This window comes from Xenopus tropicalis, chromosome 10, assembly GCF_000004195.4.
Source record: "Xenopus tropicalis strain Nigerian chromosome 10, UCB_Xtro_10.0, whole genome shotgun sequence".
NCBI lineage: Eukaryota > Metazoa > Chordata > Amphibia > Anura > Pipidae > Xenopus > Xenopus tropicalis.
This window is the reverse complement of record NC_030686.2, coordinates 7,490,267-7,502,975: the sequence shown is the minus strand read 5'-3', so window position 1 is coordinate 7,502,975 and position 12,709 is coordinate 7,490,267. Positions and strand designations below refer to the sequence as shown.

Sequence of the window (12,709 nt, the reverse complement as noted above, 5' to 3'; positions counted from 1 at the left end):
ATTCCCATCAGTCCCTGCCCCAGTGAGCTTACAATCTAAGGTCCCTATCACATTCCCATCAGTCCCTGCCCCAATGCAGCTTACAATCTAAAGTTCCTATAACACTAGGGTCAGTTTTATCAGGAGCCAGTTAATCTGCCCCTATGTTTTTAAAATCGCAACTGGAGGAGCCCACGTAAGCACAGGAAGACAAGTGCCCTGCCTGGAACTGAACTCAGGAGCCCAGCGCTGCAAGTCACGAGTTCTAACCACCGAGCCACCACTTACCAATGCCAATCTTACCCTTTCTGTTATTAATGATCGTAAGTATCAAGAAAACTAGTTAAACATGACATAAAACATCAGAACATCCTACTGACCCCAGCATACCCAGTGGCACAAAGCAGTACTAGGGATAGAGATATCTGGCGCCCCTAGAGGCAAAGGCACAGTACAGCAAGTGCCCCAGCAATAGATACACCAGCAGAGACTGCCCTGAATGTATAAAATATAACAGATAACATTGGTCTATGTTACCTTCCTCCATATGATCTGCCACCGTGTCGGGGTCAATTTCAAAGATGAGATTCCCATTGCACTTGTCCTCGTAAGTCGAGGGGCTATTCCAGAACTCCATGGCTTGCCAGTCACTTGGGATCCCACTACAAACCCTAAGGCATTCAGCTCAGTGGGGTATATGCACCGTGGGCAGGGGGAAGCTGGGAGAGTGGCACCCCGGGAGCAGGTAGGTGCCAGCAGCGGGCCGGCTCATATCCAGTATTGGGCAGCCTGTAGGCATCAGACCATAGGGAGCTGCTTGGGGCAGTGCAGGGAGTTGTACTGACACTATAGCTGCCCAGCCTGCTCTACCACAATAACAACCCTATCTACAACTCTGTACATACACCTGGCCGGGGCAGTCCTAAAGCTGTTATGGGGGAGGAGGCAAAACTGGCAAAAAGCATAACAAAGCCCACCCCGAAATGAAACGGACATCCTATTCACATGGTAAAACCACCCCCCCCCTGCTGCTGCCGCCTATTGGGTGGTCCCAGGAGCAGGGAGTTATCAGCATAGAGATTATACAGGCACACACACCCCCACCCCCCCTGCATTCTCCAGCATGTTATGTTCCAGGCTGCAATTTATTATCACTTCAGCCGCCCTTATCAGTGCAATAAAAACAAGGAACAAACTGAGCCAAAGTGGAAGAACACACACCTATATACACACACACACACACGTGCTGTATGGCAGCCCCAGCGCCGTCTGGGAATAAACAAACTGCATACGTGCACGTGTCTGCACTGACACACTAACATACATATTGGTCTGCCTGGTCTGACTATATCATGCAATTACTTGTACGGGTATGGGACCTGTTACCCACAATGCTCAGAACCTGAGGTTTTCCGGATAAGAGATCCTTCCGTTATTTGGGTCTCTATACTTTAAATCTTCTGAAAAATCATTTAAACATTAAACAAACCCAATAGGGCTGTTCTGCCCCCAATAAGGGGTAATTATATCTTAGTTGGGATCAAGTACAGGTACTGTTTTATTATTACAGAGAAAAGGGAATCATTTAACCATTAAATAAACCCAATAGGGCTGTTCTGCCCCAATAAGGGGTAATTATATCTTAGTTGGGATCAAGTACAGGTACTGTTTTATTATTACAGAGAAAAGGGAATCATTTAACCATGAAATAAACCCAATAGGGCTGTTCTGCCCCAATAAGGGGTAATTATATCTTAGTTGGGATCAAGTACAGGTACTGTTTTATTATTACAGAGAAAAGGGAATCATTTAACCATGAAATAAACCCAATAGGGCTGTTCTGCCCCCAATAAGGGGTAATTATATCTTAGTTGGGATCAAGTACAGGTACTGTTTTATTATTACAGAGAAAAGGGAATCATTTAACCATGAAATAAACCCAATAGGGCTGTTCTGCCCCCAATAAGGGGTAATTATATCTTAGTTGGGATCAAGTACAGGTACTGTTTTATTATTACAGAGAAAAGGGAATCATTTAACCATTAAATAAACCCAATAGGGCTGTTCTGCCCCAATAAGGGGTAATTATATCTTAGTTGGGATCAAGTACAGGTACTGTTTTATTATTACAGAGAAAAGGGAATCATTTAACCATTAAATAAACCCAATAGGGCTGTTCTGCCCCAATAAGGGGTAATTATATCTTAGTTGGGATCAAGTACAGGTACTGTTTTATTATTACAGAGAAAAGGGAATCATTTAACCATGAAATAAACCCAATAGGGCTGTTCTGCCCCAATAAGGGGTAATTATATCTTAGTTGGGATCAAGTACAGGTACTTTTTTATTATTACAGAGAAAAGGGAATCATTTAAACATGAAACGCGTCAGGGTAGGACATAGGCAGCAACAGGGATGAGGCCTGGGTTGCTGGGGCCCTGTATTAGGATTATGGATAAAAAACTTAGAGGTTTGCATTGGAAATTCAATCAGAAATTGCACTTTGCGTTTGTAAATGACCCTGTAAAGTCACTAAGTGAGAGGCAGATAATAATATAACCGGGTCAGACCTGAAGAAAGTGGCTGTGTTTTAGCAGCTGTGAGAATGAGGTGCCATATTATTACTCCACAAGTTCCTCAACCTATTTATACAGAAACAGGTGTCACGGGGCAAATAACTTCATTCTTCTTTCTGCAGGAAACACATAAAATCCTTTGATCTTATTCTGGCAAGAAACCATACAAGTGCACTTACAGCAGAAACAAGAGGCTCTCTGCCCTCACCCATTATATATATATATACAGTTGGGTCATTTCCCTATGGGATCAAACTGTATATTATATCCTTATAAACGGTGCTTAGTGATGTCATCAGTTATAATCGGAGCTTAGTGATGTCATTTGTCACATGACTCACTGAAACTTGTATATTATAATAAAGTACACTTTGGCCTCATCCATATATATATGTAAGGGACCCCCAAACAAGCAGAACTACTGGTCCCCCAATACAGAAACAGTTGGACCGGACCACTCTAAAGGGTTAATTTTAGAAAAGTTCTTCACTCTTGCCCAATTTATTATTCCACCTGCCCAGTTTTGACCCAGACAGCCCATGTCAAAACCGGGCCCACCCCACCAACAATCATAAACCACACCCACAACTGTAATAAGCCTCACCCACCAATGCTTTCTACTTTCACCCACTTTAAAGCAAAGCCATTAGCATTAGGTATCAGGTTATATGACAGACAAATCTCATTTTCTGCTTCATAATATGAAACAACTCCCTCAGCCTAGCTTCTCAGCCGCTGCCCAGAGCCCACTGAGCACGTGCAGTGTCACTGACACTCCTAACAGAATCCAAAATGGGAAACTCCTTTGACAACTGCAAAGGCCTGGATCATTCCTACTATAGAGATGATGAATGTTTAGGCTTACTGCAATACATTCAGTATATAAAATGTATCATTTCTACCCATATTTATTTTTAGGGTTTAGTTTTCCAGCTTTCAAATGGGGGTCACTGACCCCGGCAGCCAAAAACTATTGCTCTGTGAGGCTCCAGTTTTATTGTTATTGTTACTTTTTATTACTTATCTTTCTATGCAGGCCCCTCTCCTATTCATATTCCCATCTCTCGTTTAAACCACTGCCTGGTTGCTAAGGTAAAAAAGACCCTAGCAACCAGAAAGCTGCTAAAATACCAAATGGGAAGCTGCTGAACAAAAAGCTAAATAACTGAAAAACCATACAAAATTAAGGCCAATTGCAAATTGTCTCAGAATATCAATGTCTACATCATATTTAATATAAAGGTGAACTATCCCTTTACACTACAAAACAGTATTATACAATATAATGGAGAATAAGTGGCATGGATAATTCCAGGAGGGAATTCCTTTGTTCCCTGGGCCCATCTGTATCTGGTAGGATCATATGGGCAAGGACTAAAAACAATGACAATGAAAAGGGGGGAGGAGCCTATTTGAATAAAAATAGGGCAAATCCATGTGAATTCTCCTCAATACACGGTATAAAAACAAACACATGACAAACCAATGGCAAATGAGGGCTTCATCTTGAGCGTGGTCCTTCAAAGGGTAAGTAAGGGCAGCGGGGGAGCCTGGCGTGGCCTGAAGATCCCACGCAGTTATTTGCGATTGGCTGGCTATGTCACATGTCATTAGCGTGACGAGAGACCAAGGGAAGTCAGAAAAACAACAAAGGCAGGGTGGGTACATCATACAATATAACACTTACTGCTAAGTCTCTTAGGATGTGGTTTCTTACCCTTTTATCAAAGCTTTCTGGATAAAGGATTCCCAGACAAGGGATCCCATACCAATTTTGTAAAAAAAAATAACTGCACTGGAAAACAGCTGATGTTACTGTATAATAAGCCGTTCATATAAAGAGTTCCATTGTTTAATGTGCTAATAAGTCACTCAGTTTATTGGGGGGTCAGTGGCCCTAAGTTTAACCCCTTCTCACCTACCTGCCCCTGCTCTGCGCTGTCATTGCTTGATATGGACGTTACGTGAATTTGTGCATAAGTTACGTAAACAGCGTAAGTTTAGGGGCCCAGTGATGTTGCTGTGGGGACCAATAACCAGTCAGTAGTAGTTAGTAAAATAGTAAAACTAATCTATGTGCTAATAAGTCAGTATTTCAATTGGGGGTCAGTGGAGTTTATACGTAAGTTTCTTTGAAAGCAACGTAAGTTTGTGCATAAGTTACGTAAACTGCGTAAGAGTAGGGGCCCAGTGATGTTGCTGTGGGGCCCAATAACCAATGACACCCATGACACTCAAAAAAAAACAGGGTTCCCCTACAGAGAAAGCTGAACTGGGCCCCCCATGGGGTCGACCAATGTCTATAGAATAGGGATATCGGTCAGGATACCCCACCATACACATACCAATAATCATGCAAAGCAACGTCTCTTACGATATTATTGGTAGATGTACGTCCAGCTTCAATCAGCCAACCTGCAAAGCATTATGGGAATGACATTGCTATGTAATAAATGGCGCCCCCCCCCCCCGACTGGGTTTAATAGCTCCTTAGCCTTCATGCTGCTGTCAGGGGTATATTTACTCACAAACTCAGCTGTATTTATTTAAAGATCAATGTGGCAATGTCAGTGCACACAGGTGGACTCCATTCATCTGATCATGTGACTTCTCCAGCCAATGGGCTGCACCATAAATTATAAGGTATTTATGGGGGGGTCACAGGAAGGGTCAGTGAATACTCATGCAATACTTTTTTTTTTTTTATATTATATTGTTTTTGTTTTTTTTATATAATTTTGAAAACTATCTAATTTTTCCACTTTTTTTCTGTAGGTCACTGGCATCAAATCCCAATAAAATTATTTTTAATTTCAGGTTGTAACGTAAGATAATGCTATGCAAGGCACTGTACATTCTTGGGGTTGTTGACCTTTAAATTAACTTTTAGTATGATGTAGAAAGTAATATTCTGAGACAGTTTGCAGTTGGTCTTCATTTCTTATTATTTGTAGCTTTTGCATTATTTAGCTTTTTGTTCTGCAGCTCTTGGAATTTCAGCAGGTATCTGGTTGCTAGGGTCCAATTTAACCAAGCAACCAGGCAATGGTTTAAAGGGGTAGTTCTATAAAACAGACATTGATATTTAGACACAATTTGCATTTGGTCTTTATATTTTATTGCCTGGTTGCTAGGTTAATATGGTGCCTAGCAACCCGATAGCTGATGAAATTCCAAACTGGAGAGCTGCTACGTTGAAAGTTAAATAATTAAAAAACCCACAAATAATAAAAAATGAAGATCAATCGCATATTAGTCTTTACATCACACTAAAAATTAATTTATAGGGGTTGTTTACGTTTAAGTTAGTAGGATGTAAAGAGTGATATTCTAAGACAATTTGCAATTGGTTTTATTTTTTATTATTTGTGAGTTTTTTTTATTATTCCAGTTTTTGCTCATAAATTGTCCAGTTTGTTATTTCGGCCATTAGCTGGTTGCTAGGGCTCAAATTACCTTAGCAACCAGGGAGTGGTTAGAATGAAAGACTGGAATATGAATAGGAGAGGGGCTGAACAGAAAGATAAATGATAAAAAGTAACAATAATAATACAATTATAGCCTCACAGAGCAATAGTTTTTGGCTGCGGGGGTCAGTGACCCCCATTTGAAAGCTGGAAAGAGTCAGAAGAAAAACTATAAAAGATAAAAATAATGAAGACCAATTAAAAAGTTGCTTAAAACTGGCCTTTCTATAATATACTCAAAGTTATTATAAAAGTGAACCGGCCCTTGAGATTCCTTCCTTCTGCACTTTGTAGCGTTGGCACGTGATTGGTCGGGGCCGCAGTGTTTATAAAACTGGGAAGCAGAAGTAATTGAGCTAACGAGGGCGTAAGGCGAGTAATAAGCGCTAACGAGCGGCCTTGCAGGGTAATAAACCAACAGAACAAGTGCAGGCAGGGCTGGGTGGGTAGAGAACTCCCAGCAGCCTCTGCTTCCGGCCCTGTGGCAATGCAAAGCTGATATCACTATTGTGGTGTTAGTGCCAAGACTGGGATTTGCTGTAGGGGACAGGTGTCAGGCCCCTCCCTCCTGTAGCTCCGCCCATTGCCTACGTGCGGCTCAGCACATACGCACCCCAGCCTGCCCTTCAGGAATCTCCCCTTCCCAACACCCTGTGTGACTGCAGCAATAATAACAATAATAGGCGGCCGGAGTGCAGCCCATGTACACAAACACTAACACAAAGCCAGCACTGACCCACACACACTGCCCTTATACTGACCCCCTCGGCAGCCATTGTCTCAGCCACTGTCCCCTACTTATCCCCAGAAACCACACAATTCATATTCACTTTTAGTAGGTTATAGAATTCCCTATTCCTAGCAATGTTGCAATTAGTTTTCATTATTTATTTTTTATAGTTTTTGAATTATTTGCCTTCCTCTGCTGACTTTTTCCAGCTTTCAAATGGGGGTCACTGACCCCTGGCAGCCAAAACCTATTGCTCTGTGAGGCTCCAGTTTTATTGTTATTGTTATCTTTTATTATTTATCTTTCAGTTTAGGTCCTTTCCTATTCATATTCCTGTCTCTCTTTCAAACCACTGCCTGGTTGCTAGGTTAAATTGGATTCTAGCAACCAGATAGCTCCTGCAATTCCAAACTGAGAGCTGTTGAACAAAAAGCTAAATAGTTCAAAATTATTTGCCTTTCTATTCTGCCTCTTTCTAGCTTTCAAATGGGGGTCACTGACCCCGGCAGCCAAAAACTATTGCTCTGTGAGGCTCCAGTTTTATTGTTATTGTTACTTTTTATTACTTATTTTTCTATTTAGGCCCTCCTCTATTTATATTCCTGTCTCTCTTTCAAACCACTGCCTGGTTGCTAGGTTAAATTGGATTCTAGCAACCAGAGAGCTCCTGAAATTCAAAACTGGAGAGCTTCTGAACAAAAAGCTAAACAGTTCAAAATGATTTTCCTTCCTCTCCTGCCTCTTTGCAGCTTTCAAATGGGGGTCACTGACCCCAGCAGCCAAAAACTATTGCTCTGTGAGGCTCTACTATCCATATTCCCATCTCTCGTTTAAACCACAGCCTGGTTACTAGGGTAAAAAAGACCCTAGCAACTGGATAGCTGCTAAAATACCAAATGGAGAGCTGCTGAACCCAATGCTAAATACCCGAAAAACCATAAAAAAATGAAGACCAATTGGTAGTTGTCTCAGAATATCAATGTCTATAACATATTAAAAATGAATTTACCACTTTAAAGTATGTACTGAATATAACTGCCAGTGCAGGGCAACTTTTTGGATGAAGTTTTAGGAAAAGTTCTTTATTATCACGCAGCCACGTTTAAAGGGTTTCACCTTTGAGTTAACTTTTAGTATAATGTAGAGAGTGATATTCTGAGACAATTTGCAATTGGTCTTCATTTTTTATAGTTTTAAAGTTATTTCAATTTTTGTTCGGCAGCTCTCCAGTTTAGCGTTTCAGCAGCTCTCTGGTTGCTAGGGTCCAAATGACCTTAGCAACCAGGGAGTGGTTTGAATGAGAGGCTGGTATATAGATAGGATACTGTTTCTATTTTTGCTAACGACACAAAATTGTGCCAAACTATAAGTTCCATGCAGGATGTGCCGCTTTGCAGAGCGATTTGACAAAATTGGAAAACTGGGCAGCAAACTGGAAAGTGAGGTTCAATGTTGATAAGTGCAAAGTGCTAAAGCAAATAAAGTGCTGTCTTGTATAAAAAAGGGCATTGACTCAAGGGATGAGACATAATTTTGCCCCTTTATAGGTCCCTGGTAAGGCCTCACCTTGAGTATGCAGTGCAGTTTTGGGCTCCAGTCCTTAAGAAGGATATTAATGAGCTGGAGAGAGTGCAGAGACTGCAACTAAACTGGTAAAGGGGATGGAAGGGTTAAACTATGAGGTGAGACTGTCAGGGTTGGGGTTGTTTTCTCTGGAAAAGAGGCGCTTGCGAGGGGAGCGGGAGGGCCGGGAGCGCAAGACACAGGAGCATAAGGCGCGGGGGCGTAAGGTGCGGGGGCTTAGGCACGGGATCGTAAGGCGCGGGAGCGTAAGGGGCAGGGGCATAAGGCAGGGGAGAGTAAGGCGCGGGGACGTAAGGCAGGGGAGCGTAAGGTGCGGGAGTGTAAGGCGCGGGGGCATAAGGCGCGGGAGCGTAAGGCAGGGGAGCGTAAGGCGCGGGGGCGCACGTACGGGAGCGTAAGGCCAGGGAACGTAAGGCTCGGGAGTGCACGTACGGGAGCGTAAGGCCGGGGAGCGTAAGGCCAGGGAACGTAAGGCTCGGGAGTGCACGTACGGGAGCGTAAGGCCGGGGAGCGTAAGGCCAGGGAACGTAAGGCTCGGGAGTGCACGTACGGGAGCGTAAGGCCGGGGAGCGTAAGGCCGGGGAGCGTAAGGCCAGGGAACGTAAGGCACGGGAGTGCACGTACGGGAGCGTAAGGCACGTTATCAATGGCCTCTGGGTCATTTGGCTCTCCGTGCCTGAAGGCTACTAACCACTTAAACACAAACAATAAGATTGTTTTGCCTCCAATATGGATCCATGCAGCTCAGTTCCCCCTAAGTACAGTGTAATGTTTTATTAACAAAGAGGAAAAACAAAGCTGTCAAACATGAAGAATTGTTTGTTTAAATAGGCGCTATGGGAAATGGAACCGATGTATCTCACAGCTTCTAGAATAACAGGTTTCAGGGATCCCATACCTGCACCGCACGTTAATATTTAGCAAAATTGACATAATTATAAAATAGTTATAAAATAATAATAACAAGTGTTTATCCTTTACTAATGGTGGCCATACACGGGCAGTTTTACTGGTCCTTCAGACCGATTTGGCATATATGGGGCCTATAACAGGGCCACATACATGGGCAGCCAGATGCCGATCGGGCAGGCGAGAGAGACAGACATATAAATAGAGGAGGGCCTAAATAAAAAAAGATAAGTAATCAATAAAACTGGAGCCTCACAGAGCAATAGATTTTTGGCTGCCGGGGTCAGTGACCCCCATTTGAAAGCTGGAAAGAGTCAAAAGAGGCAAAGGCAAATAATTAAAAAAAACTACAACAAATAAAAAATGACCAGCTGAAAAGTTGCTAGGAATAAGGTAATGTAACCAAAAGCCTTAAGTCTGACCACATCTAGTAACCCAGAACAACCAATGAGATGTTTGTTTACAAACAAGTCAAATAGTAAATGCTAGCTGCCGATCAGTTGCTAAGGGTGAAGACACAATAGTAGCCACTACTTGTTGCGGCTACTAAAATAGACAATGCTGATCATTTACTGAAAACTGTCTCTACGTGTGTTTAGCAGAGGCAATTCTCAGTATTGACTATGGCAGGGGATTTTCTGGCATTTAGTAGCCATGACAAGTAGCTGCTACTAAGTAGCTCTGTGTGTCTTCAACCTAAAGGTCCCCATACACGTGAAGATTCACTCGCTTGGTGAGGTCGCCAAGCGAGCGGATCTTCACCCGATATCCCCACCTACAGGGTGGGTGATATTGGGAAACGTGTAGGCTAATTCTATCGTTTGGTCCTGGCGGCAGTGGGGCAGTCGGTTCAGGGACCACATAAACGGGTATGGCCGTTGTTTCTGCCCCTACACGGGCCGATAAGCTGCCTAATCAGTTTAAGGGACCGATATCGGCAGCTACAATCGGCCTTTGTATGGGGACCTTAAGGGTTACTAGACAATTAGTAAAAATGAAGACCATTTATGACTTTACCCCCCAAAGGACATGAGCAAATGAATTTTTCTCTAGTAAAAGCACAAGGGTATGAGACCCAGAGAGGCTCTACACATGCCCTGTCTATGGGGAGTGGGGTCTAAAGTCTGCAGGGAAGTGAAGGCCACGATTTACTGCCTTGGGCTGATAAGGGACTAGGTGCTCAGTCACACAAACAGCCCAACCTCTAACTGAGCCCTCAGCACAAACATGGAAACTCCCTCCCTGGGCACCTCCCTGGCCAAAACTGGGAAATAACAATCTGCCCATTTACCCCACAGGGCTGTAACCGAGGCGTACGGCCAGCTAAGAGAATAATATATATTGTGTATCCGGTAGAACATTCACACGTGATATAAAGGAAGCACAAACAGAGGCGCTGGTTTATTAGCCAGTGACTGGCCAGCTTCTGGCAGGGCCATTATTAGCCAGTTACTGGCTAGTGTATAGCAGAGCCATTATTAGCCAGTAGCTGGCCAGCTTGTGGTAGAGCCATTATTAGCCGGCGAGTGGCCATCTTATGGCAGAGCTATTATTAGCCAGTAACTGGCCAGCTTCTAGAAAAGCCACTATAAGCCAGTAGCTGGCCAGCTTGTGATAGAGCCAGTGGTGTAACTACTCTGGGCTGGACCCCCCTGCAAAAAAATCTTCAGAGGGGCCCGGTGCAGATTAGCAAAGCATAACAGCCCTTGGCCCTCTTCCCTCCATCCCCTCTCTCTCATCCCCTAGGCTGCTTGTGTATAGCTCCCTGCTGGGGGAGGCAAGAGAGCAAGTGGAGGAAAGGGGGCCATGTAACAATAGAGGAAGCAGACCCCACATTCTGGGACCCCTTGTTCCCCAGGCCCATCCACGACCGTGGGGTCTGTTTCCTCTATTGTTATGCCACTGGGCAGAGCCATTATTAGCCAGTGACCAAACAGAGCCATTATTAGCCAGTGACTGGCCAGCTTGTGGCAAAGCTTATCTCAGGGCTATGTCATGACACCAGTTTCTATAGTAAAACAGATACTAATGTGAATCAATATAGTTTATTGTATTTTGCTTCTCGTATCACTGCCGCCCATAGATTCTCCTGCTCCTGTATCTGTGGGTGATTCTGTATGTACCTGTGGGTGATTCTGTATGTATCTGTGGGTGATTCTGTATGTACCTGTGGGTGATTCTGTATGTACCTGTGGGTGATTCTGTATGTATCTGTGGGTGATTCTGTATGTATCTGTGGGTGATTCTGTATGTATCTGTGGGTGGCTCTGTATGTATCTGTGGGTGATTCTGTATGTACCTGTGGGTGATTCTGTATGTACCTGTGGGTGATTCTGTATGTATCTGTGGGTGATTCTGTATGTATCTGTGGGTGATTCTGTATGTATCTGTGGGTGGCTCTGTATGTATCTGTGGGTGATTCTGTATGTATCTGTGGGTGGCTCTGTATGTATCTGTGGGTGATTCTGTATGTACCTGTGGGTGATTCTGTATGTATCTGTGGGTGGCATTCTGTATGTATCTGTGGGTGATTCTGTATGTACTGTGGGTGATCTGTATGTACCGTGGTGATCTGTATGTACCTGTGGTGATTCTGTATGTATCTGTGGGTGGATTCTGTATGTATCTGTGGGTGATTCTGTATGTATCTGTGGGTGGCTCTGTATGTATCTGTGGGTGATTCTGTATGTACCTGTGGGTGATTCTGGTATGTACCTGTGGGTGATTCTGTATGTACCTGTGGGGTGATTCTGTATGTAATCTGTGGGTGATTCTGTATGTATCTGTGGGTGATTCTGTATGTATCTGTGGGTGATTCTGTATGTACCTGTGGGTGATCTGTATGTACCTGTGGGTGATTCTGTATGTACCTGTGGGTGATTCTGTATGTACCTGTGGGTGGATTCTGTATGTACCTGTGGGTGATTCTGTATGTATCTGGTTGACGGGTGATTCTGTATGTACTGTGGGTGGATTCTGTATGTATCTGTGGGTGATTCTGTATGTATCTGTGGGTGATTCTGTATGTACCTGTGGGTGATTCTGTATGTATCTGGGTGATCTGTATGTTCTGTGGTGATCTGTATGTACCTGTGGGTGATTCTGTATGTACCTGTGGGTGATTCTGTATGTATCTGTGGGTGATTCTGTATGTACCTGTGGGTGATTCTGTATGTACCTGTGGGTGATTCTGTATGTATCTGTGGGTGATTCTTGGTATTGTATCTGTGGGTGATTCTGTATGTATCTGTGGGTGATTCTGTATGTACTGTGGGTGATTCTGTATGTATCTGTGGGTGATTCTGTATGTACTGTGGGTGATTCTGTATGTACCTGTGGGTGATTCTGTATGTATCTGTGGGTGATTCTGTATGTATCTGTGGGTGATTCTGTATGTACCTGTGGGTGATTCTGTATGTACCTGTGGGTGATTCTGTATGTATCTGTGGGTGATTCTGTATGTA

At 43.6% G+C, this 12,709-nt stretch overlaps 1 protein-coding gene across 6 annotated transcripts in view; it reads right to left on the bottom strand.

Annotated features, from left to right (window-relative positions):
• The window catches only part of hap1 (huntingtin-associated protein 1), a 51,779-nt gene that overhangs the window by 20,922 nt on the left and 18,148 nt on the right, over nt 1–12,709 (bottom strand). For 2 of the 6 annotated variants that reach the window (XM_031893939.1, XM_012971494.2), the window contains exon 1: nt 517–972. In XM_031893939.1, coding sequence (XP_031749799.1) covers nt 517–616 — 100 coding nt within the window. In that variant the 5' untranslated portion in view covers nt 617–972. 6 annotated transcript variants of the gene reach the window in all.